This window comes from Apteryx rowi, unplaced genomic scaffold (assembly GCF_003343035.1).
Source record: "Apteryx rowi isolate R43461 unplaced genomic scaffold, aptRow1 scaffold_4, whole genome shotgun sequence".
Classification (NCBI taxonomy): Eukaryota; Metazoa; Chordata; class Aves; order Apterygiformes; family Apterygidae; genus Apteryx; species Apteryx rowi.
In genome coordinates, this window is record NW_020450529.1 from 620,194 (window position 1) to 641,753 (window position 21,560).

General features: G+C 37.2%; 1 protein-coding gene across 5 annotated transcripts in view; it reads right to left on the reverse strand.

Moving 5' to 3' along the window:
- The window catches only part of IFT122 (intraflagellar transport 122), a 32,755-nt gene extending 11,201 nt beyond the window's left edge, over positions 1–21,554 (reverse strand). For 2 of the 5 annotated variants that reach the window (XR_003255000.1, XM_026074848.1), the window contains exons 1-19: positions 21,489–21,554; positions 21,119–21,185; positions 20,067–20,151; positions 19,139–19,217; positions 18,302–18,378; positions 17,802–17,868; positions 16,683–16,829; positions 16,154–16,318; positions 15,170–15,245; positions 14,418–14,609; positions 13,637–13,775; positions 12,809–13,011; positions 12,210–12,347; positions 11,270–11,434; positions 10,213–10,410; positions 8,444–8,584; positions 6,658–6,711; positions 3,920–4,081; positions 818–984 (exon numbers count right to left, since the gene is read on the reverse strand). Coding sequence is in view for 4 of the 5 variants with exons in the window: in XM_026074848.1 (XP_025930633.1) it covers positions 818–984; positions 3,920–4,081; positions 6,658–6,711; positions 8,444–8,584; positions 10,213–10,410; positions 11,270–11,434; positions 12,210–12,347; positions 12,809–13,011; positions 13,637–13,775; positions 14,418–14,609; positions 15,170–15,245; positions 16,154–16,318; positions 16,683–16,829; positions 17,802–17,868; positions 18,302–18,378; positions 19,139–19,217; positions 20,067–20,151; positions 21,119–21,185; positions 21,489–21,529 (2,363 nt within the window). In the remaining variant the exon portion in view is untranslated. The remainder of the gene's footprint in view (positions 1–817; positions 985–3,919; positions 4,082–6,657; positions 6,712–8,443; positions 8,585–10,212; positions 10,411–11,269; positions 11,435–12,209; positions 12,348–12,808; positions 13,012–13,636; positions 13,776–14,417; positions 14,610–15,169; positions 15,246–16,153; positions 16,319–16,682; positions 16,830–17,801; positions 17,869–18,301; positions 18,379–19,138; positions 19,218–20,066; positions 20,152–21,118; positions 21,186–21,488) is intronic. The other 3 variants (XM_026074849.1, XM_026074852.1, XM_026074851.1) reach the window with 3 other exon arrangements.
- Between the last annotated feature and the right edge of the window lie 6 nt (positions 21,555–21,560).

Sequence of the window (21,560 nt, forward strand, 5' to 3'; positions counted from 1 at the left end):
AATAATTATAATATAGTACCATGCTACACACTTTAAGCAGCTTTCAATAAACATTCAAAGGACTTTTTTTTTTTTTTTAATACAAACTCAAGACCTGTTCCTACAATCTTTACTCATGCGTGCAATTCCATACTTCAGTAAGCAGTAACTTCAATAGGTTTGCTCAGCCATGAAGATGGGGAGAGGAAACAGGTCCTACATGACTAAGTCACGTGCCACACTTTCTCAACCCTGACCTAAAAAAAGATTCTTGAATAAACATTACCCTATTTGGCAAATGGCAAAACTGAGGCAAGGGAACGTTGTGTGATCTGTCCAAGCTTTTATAGCAACTTAGCAAAAGACTCAAAGCATGAATTATGGTTAAGTCAGGAAGAATTTGACCAGTGACAGGAATGGCCCCAGAAATTCCTTCTCGGAGTTCTGTGTCCCAGGCATCTTCTCTACCTGCTTGATTAATATCCTTTAACAGCTTAAAACAACAGAAATAGACTCCCACATATAAGCACTGGTGTGATGATCACTCTGAGAAGCTTAAGATATGCATATTTTAAAAGACAGTCTCATACTACAGATAAACCCATTTGTATCTGTTACTGTTTTGTTTGTTTTTGTAGTATATTTATGATCCTACCCTTTAAACATGTAACTTTAAAAAATATTTTTAATTGTAGAAATGCTTCAACTACAACCATACTCAATTTGACATAAATGAAGCAGCATATCAGGCAAGCTTTGTCTTACTTTAAAATTATACAGAATTCACTGGAGTTTTTATTATGTGTTATATTATCTCTGAGATAGAACTAACACCTACATATCAACCCAGCCATGGTCCCCACTGATTTCTATGGCCTTCATGTGCTCGCCAGCAGAGAGGTACATCTCCACTGCTGCTTTTGGTTCATTGATATTCTTGGCCCAATCCGCTTGTTTTTTGATTAGCATCTTTGTATCTTTAGGGTCTCCAGATCCCAGAAAATCCTGAAATAGCACAAGAGAAAAATTTTCATTACCTTCTGGTCACGCTATTATATTCCAAATTGTAAAGTACATAAATTTTTTTTCATGAATACTGTTATGCCTCCCTAAGCTAAGAAATACTGCGTACAGAGCAAATTGAACTGACCCAGCCTTCAGCAACTAATTATCAAGGACCAGTGTGTTTCGTATGTGACAACAGCAAATCTCCAGTTCAGATCATTTTCAATTAAAAAAAAGATGTGAGTTTCTAGGAAGGCCAGGAGAAGAATGATACAGATGCCTCAGAGGTAATACATATCTCTATCTGATAACCTGGAAAGCTCACACTGTTGATCCTGTTTAAGTGGATACAAGCCATGATTTGTGCATACTTTTCAGGAACATGCCTTTCCAAAACAAAATAGTACCACTCAAAAACTTTAATAGACCAATTCCAATGTTCAAATTTTATTTTGCAAGCCAAGAAGGCACTGTTTCATTCTTAAAGACAACCCTGCCCTTTGCAGAGTTAACAACATTACGTCCACTTAATCGCATGTTAGCATCAGGATACCCAGCCCCAAATCCATTAAAGGCTGAAATCTCATTTTCTGAAAATATATTTGATGATTATATTATGATATATCAAGGAAGTTGTTACACAAGGACAAAATAACAGCTGCTCAAAAACGAGCAGGACTCTGAACTACAGATCTTGGTTAAACTTCTGCATAGTAATACAAACACCAAGTCCGGATGCTGTGATGATGACCATTTTGGAAATATTTCTGATAGTTTGTTCAGCTTCCTCTGCCAATACTGAAGCCTTGGCACCATATGGTTCACATATGTTGACATCATGAGCCAGATAAAAAGTACTTCAACACTGAAAGATGGATTAAGGGCAATTTTGGCTGTTAACAGAACAGACTACTGTCCATTAAAATAGCCTCTATGAAATGAAAAATATCTTACTATCTTTTGAGACCACAAAAAATGAGGATAGGGAGGAAACAAAAGGCAAGAAGAGAGAAGGGGAAAAAAAAAGAACACCCCATCCTCAACATTTCTGGCAAATTTTGATTCAGATTACAAAAACTAAGGAAAAAAAAAAACTAGCAAGCCCCACAAAACAATTGTGTCACTACCACAGTCACAGTTCACCACTTCCCCTGATGTAACTACTCAATAGGTACAGAACCGTACATAAGATTTTGCACTACTCCAGCACAGCCCTAATTCAGCTGAATAAATATAAAGATGACTTGATCTTTGAATGTGAAAAGCTGAAGCTAGAGAATTGAGTCAAACAATATCTTTGATATGACTTTTGTTTTCCAGCTCAGGTCATCAAAAATAAGTTTGAAATCAAAAGCTCAGCTTTTTAAACTACAAAGGTTTGGAGTTTTTTTGTTTTTCGTTTTTTTGGGGTTTTTTGGTAGATTCTCAGCAAATTGTGATCTGGTACAGTGATAACAAGTCTGTGGCCACATATCAAGGGACTTCCTGACCTCTGCCTCCAGTCCAGACTCTCCAGTCAGAGCCAGTCAAGGTCAAGCTCAGTCACAAGATATCAGATTCTGAAAGGGTCCCTTTGCTTAATTCTGACAGCTTTTAAAAAAATAAATAAACAAAAAACTAACTTGCCTTGGAAGAATACCTGGCAAGCAAGGGAGTTTCATATTCACATCCCTCCTCCATGTACTGTGTACTCCCTGCACAAGAAGCTTCCTTCATATGCTATTAAGCACCTTTAACTTCCTGTGCATGGAGTTACTCTCAAGGATAGAAGCCACAAGACCTTTTACCCTCTGCTAGTTAAATATAGATACGACTACTGCCAAGAATCAAAAGATTCTTATGAGGATGGATGGGATTTTCATCTATTAATTAAATTTATGTTCAAGAAGAATCAAAACACTGAAGCTAACCAAGACTCATCAGACAAAAATAGTGAAAGTCAGACTTACATGAGGAAAGTTCCAAAGTATTTATTTTATGGGCTTGGAAGAAGAAGATTTATCTGTAGCACGATCTGTGGAATCTATGCTAAAATAGTTTATATGCATGTTATGGTAAAGGCTTTGTCCTATATTGCACAGAATGAAGCTCTGATGCGTGATGAGTGAGACTAAACAGTGCATGCATTCTCAGGGATTTTGATAAGAAAACACTACAGAAGTGTTAAAAGCCAAATAATCCTTTCTTATCAGCATATAAAAATGCCACTTTTAAAAACTGTATTCAATTTATTTCTACGTGGGAACAAAGTTTAAAAAATGTCAAACAGAACTAATCTTTGGAAGCAAACTCTGATAAACAAAAATATACTAGGTTAGTATATTATACACTTCATAAAATACATTAATACGGATTGACTCAAACACTTGTTTAAGTTCAAACTCTGAAAGAAATTTTTTTTTTTTTTATAATACAAAAGTGAATTAAACATATGGCACACTCACCTCCACTTTGCATGTGTACTAACTCATTATCTTTGGAAGGCAAAAAAATAAAGGGCACTCCTGAGCAAGGTAATGAGAAAGAAACAGAGCCACAAAACCTAGACTTATCTTTTTTAATAAGGAAAATGACCATGGATAATACCATATAATCATAATGAAAAAGTCACCCTTGGTGGTGCCCACCAAAAAATAAAACCACTGAAAAGCTATGAACTCCATGGATATGTTTGAGAAGATACAAAGCAAAATCCACTGCCTCAATAACAGACTCTGAAAAGAACAGCTACTATTGCATATAGACACAGAAGATGCTCATTTTTTCCCCCACTTATAAGCCGAATTAACTTGAGGCTATTAACTGAGAAAATAGTTATAATTCCAAACCCACCTTTTACCTACCCTTTTGTAGAATCATACTTTGAAAACATTTACAGGTACATTAATATTACTTTAATATTTCTGTGTTTAAATACTAAGTTGTGAACAATTACCTTTGCATAGTCAAACATGCGTAAATCAGAGTACATATCGAGAGCCAGATTTTCATGTCCACTCTTTTTGTACAATTTAGCTGCTTCATGGAATTTTCCCTGGTAGGCATAAACATCTGCTAGGAACAATTCATTGTTGTTCTCGCCATGCTTCTTCCGCTCCTAGGGACAAAAAAAGGGGGGGGCAAAGGGGAGATATTCTAGATGAGCAGGATACAGTTTAGAAATAGCCATTGAAAATTTAGATTTTCAGGCTTATATTTCAACCACTAATAAAAGCCTGTTAATAAGATATGATAATTATGCCTCTCCTATAATTCTGGTGAATTTATAATTAAAGGACTAAATCCCTTCTTAATTGAAATTAGGAAGAGCAAAATTAAATGTCACTATGAAAGTGAAGTGATGAAAAATCACTTATTTTGATTCCATACAGAAAAATCAACACATGCTATCATTATGCTATGCTATTTTAAAAAAGGCAGCTGATGGGTTCCTTATTTTCTCCTGCAGAAACTCAGTAGCATGTAATTTGGCTAAATTAACAATGTGTGGGTGGGTATGGGGGAAAACAGGCATGAAAAAATTGCTACCAATAAGCAGATTCAAAAATATGGTAATCTGCCACTGAATCAAAACAGTATCACCACCACTGTCCTCACATACAAGGGCTCATGATTCCAGGCAGGCAGCAGTCGCTTCCAGAGCACCTGCCCATATTGTCCTGCTAATTGCAGTTGCAGTTGTAGCACATTTAAGCCGGTGTCCAAGTACGTAATCATTAAGCAGTCATCTTGAAAGAGTTTGCACTACCAAATCAGAAACAGTTTCTGTTGACCATAAAGAATTTCTGGCAAATCAGTAGAGGTTTGCCTACAATTTATTATTTTTTGGTGCTCCCAATTGTAATATTCCACTATTAAATATTATAATTTCTTAATTAAAGATTCAATTCCCGCATTATGGGAATTACCTTCACGAGCACTATAAAAAATGCGTGTATATTGAAACTGCATCAAGTCTGGCCCAGCATATTTCATTAATGGTATGGTATCGTGGTATCAAGTCATACTAGGCAAAAGGAAAGGAGAAAAAAAATTCCAAAGAACCAACAAAGAATTTGGACACATAAGCAAATTACTGAGAGACAAGTTCAGTAGTGAGTTTACAGAACTCCAGCAGCTCAGGGATAACTGCCCTGCTGCTCGCTCTGCATGTGCGGTAGCTCCCACACAATCAGGGCGTGCAGTGCCACAGAGAAACCCCTTTCACGGATCACATCTATAGAAGTACACTGACTTCAGGAGACCAAGGCTAAATATAAATGAAAAAAAAAAGGGGGGGGGGGACATTCCACATGTGTACAAATGCAATTTGCTGCTACCAAAGGAGATTCAGCCATCATCCTTTCTGGCCACAGTTACCGATTAGGCTGATTCTTATCAGGCTAATATTAAAAGATCCTTCTTTAAAAACTTGGTTAAAAGAATTCTTAGAGGAATTTTTATACCATTTTTGAAAGATTTCACAGAAATTTGGCAGATTCAGAGACCTGGAAGTTACGTTTCTACTGTCATCAGTTAAAGAAATGTGTCATTACTGGGAAGAATCTGTCATATTAGTGGCATATGTGCGCTCAGTTACAGCCTTAGAAGTCTAAAAAAGAATCCAATATACCACAAGAAAGAGTAAGCAGTGATGTAGACCCCTCACTTCAGAAGGAGCTTTTTCAAGAAGTCTGAAAGTAACTTTATGTCCATTTAGAAAGGGAATGAATCTTCCTAATTAAACTGAATATAATATGACAATACCAGAATACCCTCCATAGACCCAGATCTGGAAAACCATGTGTAGAAAAGAAAAATTACCACTGGCGAGAGAATGCTCTTATATATGTATCTACCTTCATAAAAATGGTTCCTGCTGCAGAGCTTCATCCCATGTTAGACACCAAGAAAAGTTAACTGCAACCAATAGATGGTTGGCATTTTGACAGAACCTGAACAGTTCTGCAAAAATGGAAGACATGGATTGTATTTTTTAGAGATGGTGTAAGCCTCATTAGCATGTGAAAGAGGAATTCCCTTCATGACATCTCAACACAGATCTTCAAACTAAGTATGACCATGTGGTCTTTGTAAAAGTACAAGAGTGATGGCATGTCTTTTAATGTACTTATGACAGACAGTATTGTCTAGTGAAATTTTAATCAAGTGTGAAAAGAATGAGAACTAGCGATTAGAGCACAGCATGGAAGTAAGGAAACCCAAATTCTGTTTCCACTTGTGACTGACTTGTCATGAGACCTTGAATTTGTCATTTTATTTCTCTGGGCCTGTTTCAATCTCTGCAAAAAGAAGATAATAGTAATTACCTACCTCCAGGGGGTAGGGAAAGGCTTAATTAACTCATGTTTATAAAGTATTCTGTACTAAGCTGCATTAGCACAGTAGTATTTTACCAATTATTAACTGAATATTGAAGGTTTTTCCAGTTTTCCTAAAGGTTTCTAAGTTCTCATACAGTGCACTGCCCCCCCAGGCCCAGTTTATTTTCCCCCATAAAGTTTCAGACATGAGACTAAAATTTGAGTCATCTCCACTAATCAGGACTTTTCACTCTATACATATCCAACAATCAGAAGCACTGCCTCCACAAAAATCTCACCAAAATAAAAAGTACTGATTTTGGCATAATGTATGCTCTTAGACTTCATGCTATCTTCAATATTTTCTTACCTCAATACTGCTGATCAATTCTAAGTATCTAAGGTCTCGTACTCTGGTAAATGCCTATTGAAAAGAAAAACAAAAGGAACTTGAAAAGCCAGGAAATCAACAGAATTTTGTTATGCATAAGTCAAGCTGTAGAAGGATGATGGAGATAGACAAACAAACAATGCATTTATCTTCATGCAAGTAGGACAGACAGAAATACAGTTTTCACATTTGTGCAGTCCCTAATCCAATGAGCTCTGACTACAATTGGGGCCCTCAAGCATTGCATTAAATAACATAAGGGTACAATCCAAACAGTTTATTACTGAAAACAAACAGCAAACACAGGGACTAGCAGGCGTATGTATGTCAGTCCTCCAAGGAATACGAAATGTCATTTAAAAATATTACATACTTTCATTCTGGCTATTTTATAGCCTTTGCATTTTAACCGTGAGGCATGACACACTTAAGCAAATTTAAGGAAACCATTACAAGGTAGAACATATAAATGACTGTATTGCTGAAGCATACTGTATGTGCTTATAGTTTTCATGCCATTCTGAAAATTCATCATAGAATTAGTCCAGAGAGAAGAAAGGAAGTAAGGAGATAAGGTAAAAGTACAGTGAAACAGCATAATATGTTTTGCAAATGGAGATAAATGTGCAACCCAAAGTCCCAAGTGGCAAGTCATGTGCGAGTTATTGCAGCTTAGCACTTATTCTTGATATGTATCAAAAAAATAGAAATTTAACTCTTTAGACAGCACGTTCAAGATTCTAACCAAACTAATGCTCAGGAGGGCACAGAATATTATGCTTACACCAGATCAGACTAGGAACTACGAGAGCCTTTAATGTCAAGAAGCTGCTTTTGTTCAAATTAATCCGCTCTAATTCTAAAAGGACACTACTTAAAAATTCCAAGGAGGCACTGAAAATTTCTTTAAGAGTATCTATTTGCATAAAGCCATCTATGAAATTGGAGAGAATTATTCTGATGCCTCCATTTAAGAAAAAAATAAAATAAAAGCATTTCATTTCCTAAAAAAAAACCCCAAAAACCAAAAAACAAACTGTCTTGTAAAGGATGCCTCTTATTACAGACCATTCCCTGAATATTTTTAGATCGTTTTGTCTTTCATATAATATTCATGACATTGAACTTTGTTTGATCTCTTTTATTTGAGAAAAGGTGTTGAAAGGAAATGGGGAAGTATTTTAGGCCAGAGAAAACTCTGTTCATCAGTACGTGCCCATTTAGCGACCACTCCCAAAAACAAGGCACTCCAGACAGAAAATGACTAAAATGATGACATGCCATTGCCACTGTCCACAAAGAAAATTAATGTGCAGGTAACAAAGAATTTGAAACTTCCACATTTAAACTGAGGTTATCTTAAAGAGTGAGGGGAAAAAATAGAAATATAAATTGATAGCATTAAGGGGGGGCGGGGGGGGGTGGGGAGTTAGCTAGGACATTCTTTGCTGCCATCTGGTGGCGAGTACCACTGTTAAACAACTTTCCAGTTATATTTTACTCAAACTCATTAACTCATTTTCCACCAGATGAAACTTTTCCTTTATATTTAACACTTTGATTTAGAACATGATATTTATCGAGAAGGAGAAAGTCTCATCTCAAGTTCTTGTATATATCACAGACCAACATTTTCCTTGATATTTAGAATAACGCATATGCTCAAGATGAGCAAGACCTTAACGCAAGAACATCACTTTGTAGTCCAGCCATCAAAAAATATAAATTACAAGTTTTCTGCTAAATAAGTGAAAAACTGCTTTACCTTTTTAGCAGTTTCAAACTCCAGCCCTTCTAAAGCTTCCATAGCCAGCTCTTTCCAGTCAGTATCAGTTACTCCTAAACACGCAATTTGATAGGCTTCTTTAAACATTTTCCGTTCCAGATATTGATACATTGGTGCAGACTGAGGATTTCCATTAAAAAAAAAGTGTTTATCAGAAAGCATAATATGGAGACATGTTAGTGAAATTCTTTAGCTATACTGGAAAAAATAATCTAATCACAGTCATTACAAGGCTCAACAGAGAACACACATTTTAGTATAACAAACAGAATAATGTTCTGGGGAAACTACCATTGTATCTTTATACAAGCTGGGTTAATTATATTCCAAACTCATCCATCTTGAGTCTTCAGTTGCCAGCATGAGCATTACGAATAGGAATTCTCCTGAGCACGTTCACACAAGGAGCTTTTGTCACTGTAGAGGCAGAGCAAGGGCCCCGGGGGCTGGCTGTTTTCCAAGGCTCCAAGCAGGACAAGTGGCACAATGGCCCACCACAAAGCATCCCAGGCAATCTTCAAACACAACAGCTAGGTGGGTCACGAAGAAGTTAACTCCTCTGTGCTAACCCTCATGACAAGGCTGTTTTACCAAGACTGAGACTATTAAGCCCAAAAGCCACTGACCTCTTAAGGATCCATCTGCCCTAAAGGGAACTAGGGAGAGGGACTGTCAGCTGTCGAAGGCCGACAGACTGGCTGAGGCTCAGGGATGTGCCACTTCAGCATGGACCCGTGAAAGAACAGGGAACACTGCTGCTAGATTACCTTTAATTCTGGGCTTGCAATCAAGGAGAGTATGTATATTGATTTCTATGTTGTTGTTTTTTTTTCTTCTTAATCAATTTCTTTGAAAGTTGTATACTCTTTGGTACTCCCTCGCCCCAAAAAAGTATAGTTTTGAAAAAGCTGCCCCTGCTATTTTATAGCAATTTTGTGGCTACAGCATGCCAAAGCCAGATAAAAAGTGTACTAGGCCTAGTAGATACCATGGCTGTCAACCACTGTGGACAACCCAGAGCCTAATTAGGGGATCAGCATAGTGTCTCAGAGGAACAGGTAAGAGACTGTAGTGTGGGTACCCATTAATTTAATACAAGCACATGGCACTTCCACCTTCATCGACTTTCAGCTTCAAATTCTGCCCACGTTTGGGTGTGTAAATGAGTCAGAACCATTTTTTTTTTTTTTTAGTTTTGTTTCTTGGAATGTTTTAGCCTCTTCCATTGCCATCCACAAAACATTCCTTTCTGTATTACGGAAAGGACTTCAAGCAGTCTCTAACTTATAAAGACTATACATGCACTAGACATTCAGACTAAAACGTATTGCTTAAATATTGCCTAAACATGTCTAGAGAAAGCAACAGTAAGACAGTATTTGATGTACTCATAGGAAAAATGAAATGACGACTTGAGGAATGTACATAGAAAAACTACAACAAAAATACAGAAAGAGGTTACACTGGAACCGTATCTTCAGCTTTACTTTTAAATTGAATGCATTTGCAAGGAAAGAGCGAGAAGGAGAAACAGCAATCATCAGCAGCAAAAATGAAGTTAGATTCATTAATGCAAAAAAAAAAAAAAAAAAAAAGGCATGCAAGATAACTCCAATAACGATGAGAGAAGTCTGAATTGCAATCATTTGGTTAATGGAATACTGGTAACTTTCAGAAAAGCTTCTTCACTTCTTAAACACTGATGTTTATTAAATGTAAAGCATGACTTAATGAGATTAAAGGATTACCTGTGGAACTTCAACAGCTGACATAGAAAAAATATGAAGACAGAAGATTTTGGAGCCATTGTATCCCACAACAAAGCCTTGAAGTTTTTGCTGATGGACAGGGAAGTTACTAGCTTTGATATTGAGGTAACCCCCTCCAGAAAAGCAGAGCATATCCTCACACTGTGCATTCCAAGCCACACTATTAGCATTGGGTTCCTAACGAGCAAAATAATGGATGATTACAACAGATACAATCACACCTTCTTTCCTAAGAAATATGTCTTTCAGCTAGAACACCTGACATATTATATATAGCCTGGGTATACACACACACACACACACTTACACTTTCATTATTTACATTTGTAATATTGTAAAGACTAGTATATTCCTAAGCAGATCTACAGGACATATTTTACATTTCAATAAACAGTTATAACTCTTTGCTGTGTATTCTGCTAATGATCTGTACTCTCAGACTGTAGGATATATAATATTTCACAATAATACACTGCTTGCTAGCTGTCACATTTAATTGATAATTTTTCTGCCTGTCACAGAGAGAAAGTTACAAATCCTATCTTTGTAGCACTTCATACTTTCTATCCCTTGTTCTCTGAAAACATTTCATCAACATTAAGGGACAAACCCTTAGAGTGGCTGTTAAACTGCCAGTAAGGAGAGAATTATCATTATTCATTTTATAGTCTGGGAATAAATGAGGAACAAAGAAGTTTAAGCTTTAATTCTGTTCTTACTGATGATAAAGCCAAAATACTCATTAACTTTAATACTTCAAAGGGAACTGGGACAGGGCTCTAAATTAACCTGGAAAGGTCACATTTTTAAGTGCTTTTTATGCAGCTGCTGCTCATACACACCTCCTGTATAATTCATTGTCCACTTTCTCCAGAAGGGTAGTTTTGATGGAGAAATAGATCACAACTAAATCCTACATTGTCTGATTAATGGTAACTGTATGAATTTCTGCACACCAACATTTCTTGGCATATTCTGCGATCCTTGTTTCTCCCACTTTTTTTTTTTCCCAATAAAAAAAGAATTTGAATTTTACCTGAAACAACAACTCTTTGGTATGAATATCATATACTAAGCAGGTATCATTTTCATCAACCACTGCCAGCTTGTTTCGGGATGCACTCATATCCAGACAACGCACAGCTGTGGATTGCTTCAACAGGACGATTGCAAAGACGTTATCGACAAATATCTTCAGAATCTGGACATATTTGAAATCAAAGTCAGTCCATGAAAATTTCCTAAAACCAGAAATAGCATAGCAGGTACCAACTCTAGTACTATACAAAGGATATGATTGCAACCTTTTCCCCCAAAGATAAACTGTGCATTAAAATCAAAGGGAATGCTTTCAGTTTGAGGTATCTTGAAAAAGTTTGTTTCCACAACATATTCTAGGTTTCAAGTCCATACAAATAAAACATATGCCATACATACTGGATTTTGTAACATTTCACTTGCTGAACAATTATATAAATAGAAAATGTTGGGAATGTGTATTATAGATATAGAAGGGAAGGGATCTCTCGAATTCTTTCCTCATCCTGTTTTCTATATCACTTACCTCTGGGCTTCAGTTTGCAATTTTCAGCTAATTGGCTTGTTGAATAGACAAATGTCACTTCTAAAACATCCAAGCCTTCACAAGTGGTCACCAAGAGAAGTACACACACACACACACACACACACACACCCCCCCCGCAAAGAAAAAGGTTCTCTCAGTTCACTGACAACTCCATTTCTGTCAGCTGTTCCTAATAACATATAGACTTAGGACAAAGTCAAACATACTTGTATGAATTTTGTAATCATAGAATATGAAAGACGGAAGTAACTAGTTTTTAAACACAAGATGAGACTCTGCCAAATAATATTCTAAGTTCTAAATGAGTGTGCTGCTTCTAAGTTCTCCTCCAAAGAGCATAAACCAGATTTTATTTGCATTGAAAAAACCTATACCAGACATAACACATTACCTGACCATTCTTTAGACCAACTAAGAGGCCTTCTCTTCCTGGAGGTCCTCCAATTACTTTAATGTAACGAATAAGAGATTCCATCAGCCATTCTCGTTCTTTAATGCCACTAAATGAGAGGCACTGTAATCTTTTCTCCTGAAGACACAATAATATACAACATACTGAATGGAGGTAAAGAGAAAACTGTTGTTCCTTTGATATGCTGTATTTATATCTATGCTAATGTGTCTGTCTACTTTTTCACATAATAATGAGAATGTCAAAAGTCTTAGCTATTCAACACTATGAACTAAAAAGTGTGAATACTTTTTCTAGCGGTCTCTCCCTGCCCCCCCCCCCCAAAAAAAAAGATTCCCTAGATTTGGTACGAATTTATGAAATTCTCTACAGAGACTGTTTCACTGAGATATAGCCACTTGTGACATGCCACAGCTACTGCTTAAAATCATGTCAGCACTGCAGATTACAACACACTACACATCATATTGCCGAACAGTATAATCTATTACAGTTTTTTTTTCAAGGTACTAATCTTATTTTACTAGCTACTTGGACAATTGTCTTCAAGTCATGTTAATTGTCTTTAAGGTACATACCTGGCATAAAATAATGTGAGCTGAACATACAACCAGCAAGTTGCATTCAAATTTTTTTACTATTTTTTCCTTCACCCGATAATACATGTCTGAAGAATCATCCGAGAATAACTCATAAATCAAGATTTTCTCTGGCATCTGGATTGCTAATCTGTTTTTGTAGATTGCAATTTTCTTTACAAGCTCTCTGCCTTTTATTCTAACTAGAGAGAAAGAAATTTAAAACATAATATAGAGCTGACTGAAATTAAAATAACAGATACAAAAATCAAAAACTTACTTATTATACTAAAATCAAAACCTTCTAAAGCACCTCTAAATTTAAAAGCAGATTCCTGCTAGGATGTGTTTGTTGATTTGAATCACTGTGATCTACTATCCGTATAGTTAATCACAACTTATCATCCTCCATTATTTGTCAACAGCACGTTCTGGAGCAATACTTTGATTCCTTGCAATAAAAAGCCAGTAAATATGAAGAAACAAAATTAACACAAACCCTTGAGGCTGTTAAGTAAGAAAAAAAAATCCTAGATATGATGTACAGTATTTTTATCTTATACTCTCAGAGATTAAAACCTTATCTTAAAAGCCGCTGCCCCTTCCAACGTCCTTTCAAATCCCCACACCTTTCATTAAGCTTGTCAGTGCTGATCCTCCAGAATCCAAGTCTGCATTCTCATCCTGCAAACAGTATTCCTCAATTTTACTGTCAATGTGACAGCAACCTGTCTGGTAAATGCAGCATATATTTCAAATGTTCTGATGGATATTAATTAAAATAATAATAATAATGAAGCTTTGACTTGTTCGAAAGTGCAAAGTTACCTTTTTGTTCAGTGATGAGATGTTGGACAATAACATCCGTCATGTTGTCTCTGTAAGCATATCGATCTTTATAAAGGCCATGAACTGTGCTGAAAATCAGCTGATAAAAGGATATTGTTCCATCTTGGCATCCCACCGCCTGAACAAAAGGAGAAAATACTTTTAGTTAATTGATACGCGTAGGTGAGAATCGGCAAAATGCGTAGTATTTATCTGAGCATTATGTTCCTTATCCTTGCATAATGTATAGGTTGATACCACGACAGCCTACTTGCACTACATCAGTGGTAAAACTGCTGTTGAACTTAACAGTGCAAAATGAGGATCGATCTTATCATAGACCATGTATATTTCCCTTAAAAAAAAAAAAAGCTATCTTTTAACATTTGTACCATGGCACAGACAGTACAGGATGCATCACAGTGGCATCATATGCACTTCTCCACTTTCCACAAGGAGTAATCCTAGAAACTCAGATATGAACATTTTCTTCCCATCATAGAATTATACATGGTCAACCTATTATGAATTATTAAAATGCAGCAAGTGCCTTGCCATCTGAAAGCAGGTGTTACATTAATTTACTGCCTTCTTGCAGCCTAGGTTCTACTCGCCCAGGATGTGTTTGATTTCAGGGTAAGCTTTAGGAGCTCACTAAACAATCCATAGATTTTGCTGCCTCAGTAAGGATACCTAGATTAGGCAACTGAGCTTGAAATTTATGGACTTACCTTACACGACAAATTCGCTGTGAAAAAGTCAGTAAGAAGTACCTACTCACCACATAGTTGGAGTCTGGTTTAACTTTGCATGTCCACACCCAACTGCTTTGCTCTCCTATGGTACCAAGACGTACACCATCCTTTGTGAAGAGGGAAACTTGTTTATCTGAACCTCCCAGTAAAATATATTCTCCTTTAGTAAAATAGCTGACACAGCAAGGATCAAAATTGAGCATTCTGTCCTTTCCAATCTACAAGGGAAAATAAAAAGATCAAAAACAACAATAAAAGGATCATTTCATATTTTCCAGGGCAACAATAACAGGTGGAAAAAACACAAGGATCTCCTGAGTGGCACAATGCTGTCACTGACACCATCCTCCTCATTCCTCCAACCATGCACAACTTTTCAATACCCCAGAACCACTGACTATACTAAGATCCCCAAAGCTGTTCTAAATTACGCCCAAGTATCCTTCCAGTCCCAAATCAACCTACTCAGAATGAAAGCAATTCACACACATGCACCCCCATTAACTGATTGAAAGAAACATACAGAAGTTCTGTATGGGCCAGTAAACCATACTACAAAAGTCTGCAAAGTTGTAAGTTTAATACAAGAACTGGAAGACAGCAGCTCTGTTGCCATGAAAGAAACAAGAGCTAGAGGAAAATACAATTAGAAAACAGACTCAGAAAAGGTCTGGAAGTCAGAAAACATTTCATGTAGCTAATAAAGCAATAATATACAAGTGCTTTGTATGGAAAAGACAGAACAGAATCAGAAATACCCTGCCACTCCAAAACATACCTGCTTGCCACTAAGCTGATAAAAGGAAAGTTTTTGACCCCAGTCTGCCACAGCTAAAATATCGTTGTGTTCATCTCTAAGAAAAAAAAAGTTATACAGTAATTTTACAGTAAATTATTCATAAGTCTCTTAGAGTAATAGAATTAAGTAATAAGATAGCAGAATATATTTCACATTGCTTTTAAAAAGTCCATAAACTGAAAGGACAGCACATATACCTTGTCATTTAAAGCCAGAGAACAGCTTGGGGTACAAAATAAAATCAATCTCCTCCACAGGAGTAACTGCAAAGCTTGATGCATCGCTTCACATACAGCTATGTAACAGTGGGTACACTAAAGCTAATGATCCCTTAAAAAAACGAAGCATCTGGGCCCAGCTTCTGATCTTAGTTACAGTGATATAAAGCCACCATAACAAAGTCAATACAGCCGAGCAAGAGTGAACCATAATTATAAGACTGTAAGAGAGAACAAAATTTGCTCCTGGGAGAGCAGCAGCAGACTGAGGAAAGGCCCCAGGTCTCACATTTGTTAACTTTGGTACTCAGACACAATCTGTTCAGCTTGGGGCATAACACAGGAGCCACATTCTCCACAGCTTTTTACCCAGGAAGAGGGAAGACAGTAATCTGAACATTCTGCTGTAAATAATGCTTTGAGCCACAAGCTGAACAAAAAGGAAATGGATGAAAAAAAATAATGAAAAGCTAATTGTTTAACAAGCACCTTCTCTTTGCTCAATGAATGATGTATGCACCTGTGGGAAAAAAATAACGTGCAATCACATACTTAAGAATTATCCCATAATGAACACACATGAGCAGAATAAATTAAGACTGTACAGGCAACTGTTAATCCAGATTTTCCTAACTTCCGAATACCTGATTTTGTAAACTGGATAATACCCTTTCGCTTTGGTCCTTTTTATAAATTACTATTCTACATAATACAGATAGATAGGTTCCTTTGAAATTTCACTCACAAGTTGGAATCCCTAGGGCTCTCTTCTTCCTCATGCTCTTCTTCCTCTGTATCACTATACTGACTACTGCCAGGCCTGGATTTCAACACTGGTAACTCCTCTAAATAGCTGTGAACTGACTCCTCTTCATCCTCATTTGCTCTACTCCAAAAATTCTCCCACCTACTGCAATATCAATTGTTCATTCACATATTAGTTTGGGACAAAATTCCCTCTGAATTGAAGTACAAACTGCCACCCCCCATCCCCCTGTAACTCCCAGTCCAAACAGAAATCCAACAAAAAGAACAAAATAAAAGACATAAATGAGGTGTTTCTTGAGATCTAAGTAGAATTCATTCTCAGTTTTTACATTAATTTACATTAATTGAAGACTGGCAGCAAAGCCAAACCCCAATATATAATCACTAGACAAACATAACGTAGTTGCCATTAATCTGTTTCAGCAGGGATAAAAGTCAAGCCTTTCTACAATCAATAAGGCAAGGATTATCTATTCAGCATGAAAAGGAAGGATGAAATGATTTACCTGGATGGATTCCAACAAATTGACCATATTGGAGAAGAAGCACCCCCTGTACGCTCTATTTTAACTTTCTCTTCACCATTTTTATTTCTTATGCTGACAATGCCGTTGAACATCCCCAAAGCAAGGTATTGGCCATCATTTGTCCAGCTGATAAAACACACACATATTGAAGAGCAAACTACTAAAAACAAGCAGCAGGACTGTAGGATGGTACAGCCTACTCAAACAGGGATGATAGATTGAAATATATTTTTAAGAGGAAGTTCTGGGAGATAGCCAGTAATCCTACAGTTTGTTTATGCATCTAAATCCACATTTATGGCAACAGCATGCACTATAGCAAGAACATTTTATTATATACACACAAACAAAAAAAAGTAGAAATAAAAAAAATACTAAAGCTATCATCTGCTTGCAATTCTTGTATCATGTGCTAAGCAACACATACATTTTTTGATGACAGTGTTGGCAGTAGACCAAACTGTTTTAAAAAACACATTTAGAAGAGTGATCAGAAAAATGCATCAGGCTGGGACAGAAGAGACCTGCTCTCTATTCTTGTCTCTACTGTAGTTAGCAGGGTGACTACACAAATCATTGTACCCTTGCCTCAGGTTTCCCATAACATCTGCTTCTCCTGCAAAAACCACCAAGACGAAAGGCAAAAAGCACTATAGCCAGAAAGTATAACTGCTTTTCCTTCTAACTTCTTTTTATTGTTATTGCACAAGATGGCTAAACAGAGAGAGAAAGAGAGAAATCAAGTCACTTGCTCAAGACCAGAACACACCTCTGACAAACACTACCAAATCAAAACCAAAGCCATTGCTATAAACAAAATTTTCCCTCTGAGAAAACAAATTGCTTTTGATAAATAATAGTCATATTGCTACTGGAGCATCATAATTGCTTTTCAAGCATTATAATGCTGCCTTGCTGCTCAGTAACATTATGTACCTAAAGATGAGAATGGCAAGTTAGGAGAGCCTACCTCATACTACTGGTTACTGTCTCTGCATTTGTTTAACTATTTTATTTGAACTTGTTTCTCTTTCAGCTTGCATATTAGGGTTTGTAATGAAGCTAACTTAAATGACACAGGCAATCCTTAAAACTTACCTACAGCAAGTAATCTTACTGCTAGTTTTATGTTTGGAGACTGACTTCTGTTCAGGAGACCACAAACCTTCGTCAAAACAAACAAAAAACACAGTAAACTATAAGTAAGAGTTGATCAGCATTCAGATCAGAAACATACATTGACAGAAGACTCATTTTGGATTTCAGAGGGATCAAAATCTCACTCACTGCTAGAAGGATTATTTAAATAGATAGTATTTATCAATAAATGGAAAAAAAATCTGAATATCACAGAACAAGTCATGGAAAAGTCATGGTGAAATAAAGCACTGTGTTTTAATCTATGGCATCTCACTACATAGTCCTTTTCAACTGTGTTTAAGGGAGTTAAATAAATATCTAATGCTACTTTGTTAGGTAGCAGTATCTTTATACCTCATCTCTTCCGGATAAGAACTGTATTCATCTGTATTTAGCTTCACTCTTCAATTTAATTGAATTTACTGGTTTAATGGAAAAGTAAGAAGGAGAAGACATACCAAAATCACTGGAAGAGCAGGATGCCAACTGATGAGTAAGAGGATTGTATGAAACGCACTGTATAGAGTCATTATGCCTAGAATAAAGTTACAATCACATTTCAATAAATCATTCTTAAATGCCTCATTTTCTAACTTTCAGCAAGATAGCTGAAAGGCTTACCAGATGCCAGAAATAATTAGATCAGCTTATATTACATCAAATTAATCTGCAATTACTGTAAACTAGATCAATAATAAATTCAAAACCAACTGTCTTTAAATGGAGGATTTGGTGTGTTTCATCAAGATTAGCTAAAAATATAGGTAGACAGTGGTTTGTGAAATATTGTGAAATGTGATTAAAGGTTATAGCCAAATTCTAAAATAAGTATGACTGTATACTCCTAACTTCAACAATAATTGTACACACACAGTCAGAAACAGAATTTAAGACATAGCTTGAGAGATGACATATAAAACAAAGCCAAGAGGAAAGTCCCAGTCCTTATCTTTAGTTTGGTCTTTGAACTAGAATTATATTAATTTGGTTTACTACACAAGATCAGAATCATATTCTGTTTCATTCCCTCTCAAATACAGACATTCCCCAGTTCTCTGCCAGCCCTCTAAATTCATTAGACCTTTAGATTTCACACCCTCTTTCATGCCTTTAATTACTTCTCCTGCTTTTCACATACTTTGTTCTTCTCCTCTTCCCTCTCCTTATTCCCCGCTAGCCTTTTCTCTGACCCTAGTTAACCTTCTTCCACTTCTAACATCACTTATTCTTTGACAGCAGAAATTCATAACCAAAGTCTGTATTTGAGAGGCACAGAATTGAAAGGGATTACTTACGTGTATTTCAGAATTCCTTCTAACTTTGAAGTCCAAATTATCACACTTTTATCTGCTGAGCCAGATGCAAAACGTTTGCCTAGGAATTAAATATAATTTAAGTCTCACACATTTAAGAATCACTTTCATTTCAAATATTCAACCAAAGAGGGAGCAAGAAAATCTTGAACTTCACAAGGCTCAAGTAATAAAGGGCCTAACATTGCAAGTGTCTTCACGTGGCTGTGCTTCTCCATCTACATGAAACTCCAATGGCCTTATTTTGTTATTCTGTCAGAGAACTCATCGTTAAACCCAGCAGTGCAAGTAGCCAGTCTTCCCAATGTTGTCAGTCACAAGTTGAAGACTTAGGTTACTAGTCCCAAGAGGAAAATGGTACATTTTCACAAGTATAACGTAAATATACTTGCACTTTTTGAAAGCACAGTATTTGACAGGAAGTCCTTACAGTCCACACAGAATGAGAGTCAGAGGCAATGAAAGACTTATAAGCAGAGTGAGCTCTGTCTGATCCTTCATCTAGACTCACTACAACCGGGAAGCTCTGAGAGAGAGGAACTGGTGAAGAAAAACCAGAGGCAGGAGGACTGCTAGAAAGAGGGACTTCTAGGGTAAGCCTTCTCCTCATGCTACCCCCACAAATACAAATTTAACTGCAGCTGAAGCAGAAGGGGAAGGGAAGCGGGGACTGCAGTTCTTGGATTAACATAACAGGTAACTTTAAATTACAGACGTGAAAATGCAGCACTTCCTTCTGCGTGTAGCATTTGTAATGCATTTCAAAACCCAATACTAAAAGATCATATGTGTTCAAAATACGATCACTAGAACCACCTTGATTACTTTATTTATCAATTTTCAACAACAAAGGGAAGAGGTTACATGCTCTACAAAGTAGAATAACAAAGACCCCCCAAATGATATTTACCATCTTTAGCATAAGCCACACAGTATACAGTGTCCTTATGTCCTTTCAAAGGCTGGATTAAGGTTCCATCAGAAGTATCATATACCTATATAAACAAAAATGAATATAAAACCTCAATCTCCCAATGAGCTACACAGGACTAAGGCCTAAAATTACAAAAAGTCAACAAGATTATGCACTTTTTTTGTGCTTGCTTTTTTGTGTACAATCCATGTCATTAGTTAGTTAGGACAGGACAAGAAAAAACATTTTAAAATGTAAGGGCACCCTTCCTTGAAGTAATGCTTCTCTTTCAACACTCAGAAGGAACGAATACTGAACACTAGTAAATTACATATACAAAAGACATGTCCAAACAGCACATTTGGCGTGCTTGTCTTACATCATCCCATTCTTTCCCTATCTGAGAATTATTTTTAATGGCCTGATGGCCTGGAAAGGGCCATCATTAAATACACCATGCTGTGAGCAGTGAAACTAATAAAGCCTGCTTTTGTGCAACTCTAACTTACAGCTGTGGAATCGTGCCATCCACCCACCCCCACAGCCTGCCCCACACGAGAGCTTTGCAAGAGACCATATGAGAACCTTGGTTCTGAGCTGGGTTAGCAGCAGGCAAGCAGATGCGCAGTGCTGGATAAAGCTCTAGTTGAATCTTCTCTCAATGCAGGGACATTAAGTGGGGTTTCTTCCCTCTTTTCAGAGGGATTTCCATGAAACTTGTAACAACACAGGGTTTGTATATCATTGCCACTACGGGAAATTTGGCTGAGTGTTAATGGGTTCAAAACCTCCGGGTGAGGTAAGGAAGGACAAGATGACACAAGTCGCATAAAGCTCATTACCCTTGGAAATAAAGCTTAAAAAAAATTGGTAAGAAACATCAAATAGCTTTGAAACACTTTACAGTTAAACCATATGAAAATATACATGTATTAGACTGAAGCAGTAGAGATAAGAGGATTTCTGATAGGTTCATACACTCAAAGATTAATGCAGAAGAAATCATACCCCTACAGCTGTAACTGCAAGAGGGAAAAAAGGTGTCCTACCAGCAGTCTATTTCCAGCAGCAATTATCAGCTGAGTCCCATCCGGTTTGAATGCAAGATCATAAATACTACAGAAAGCAAACAAACAAACAAAAAAATCCACACAAGTTAGTAGGCAGAGGCTTAAATACTTAAAGCACCAAAGTTATACTTCCAAAGCACCAAATACATACTTCTAACTTTAAAAATCTCACGCAACAAAACCCCCTAGCTGCAAACGTCGGGGTACACCCGATTTCGGAGCAGCTTCCCCAAGGCGCACAGCCGGTGACGGCGGCCCCGCGGAGCGCCGGGCGGGCTGCAGGCCGTGGCCGGCCGGACGCGGGTGGAACCGGGGACCGGGGCCTGGGGACCGGGCCCCGGGCTCTTACCACTGCTCGGCCTTGTCGCGCCAGGTGAGCGCGGCCCGCATCGCCCCCCCGCCGCCGCCAGCGCCGCCGCCT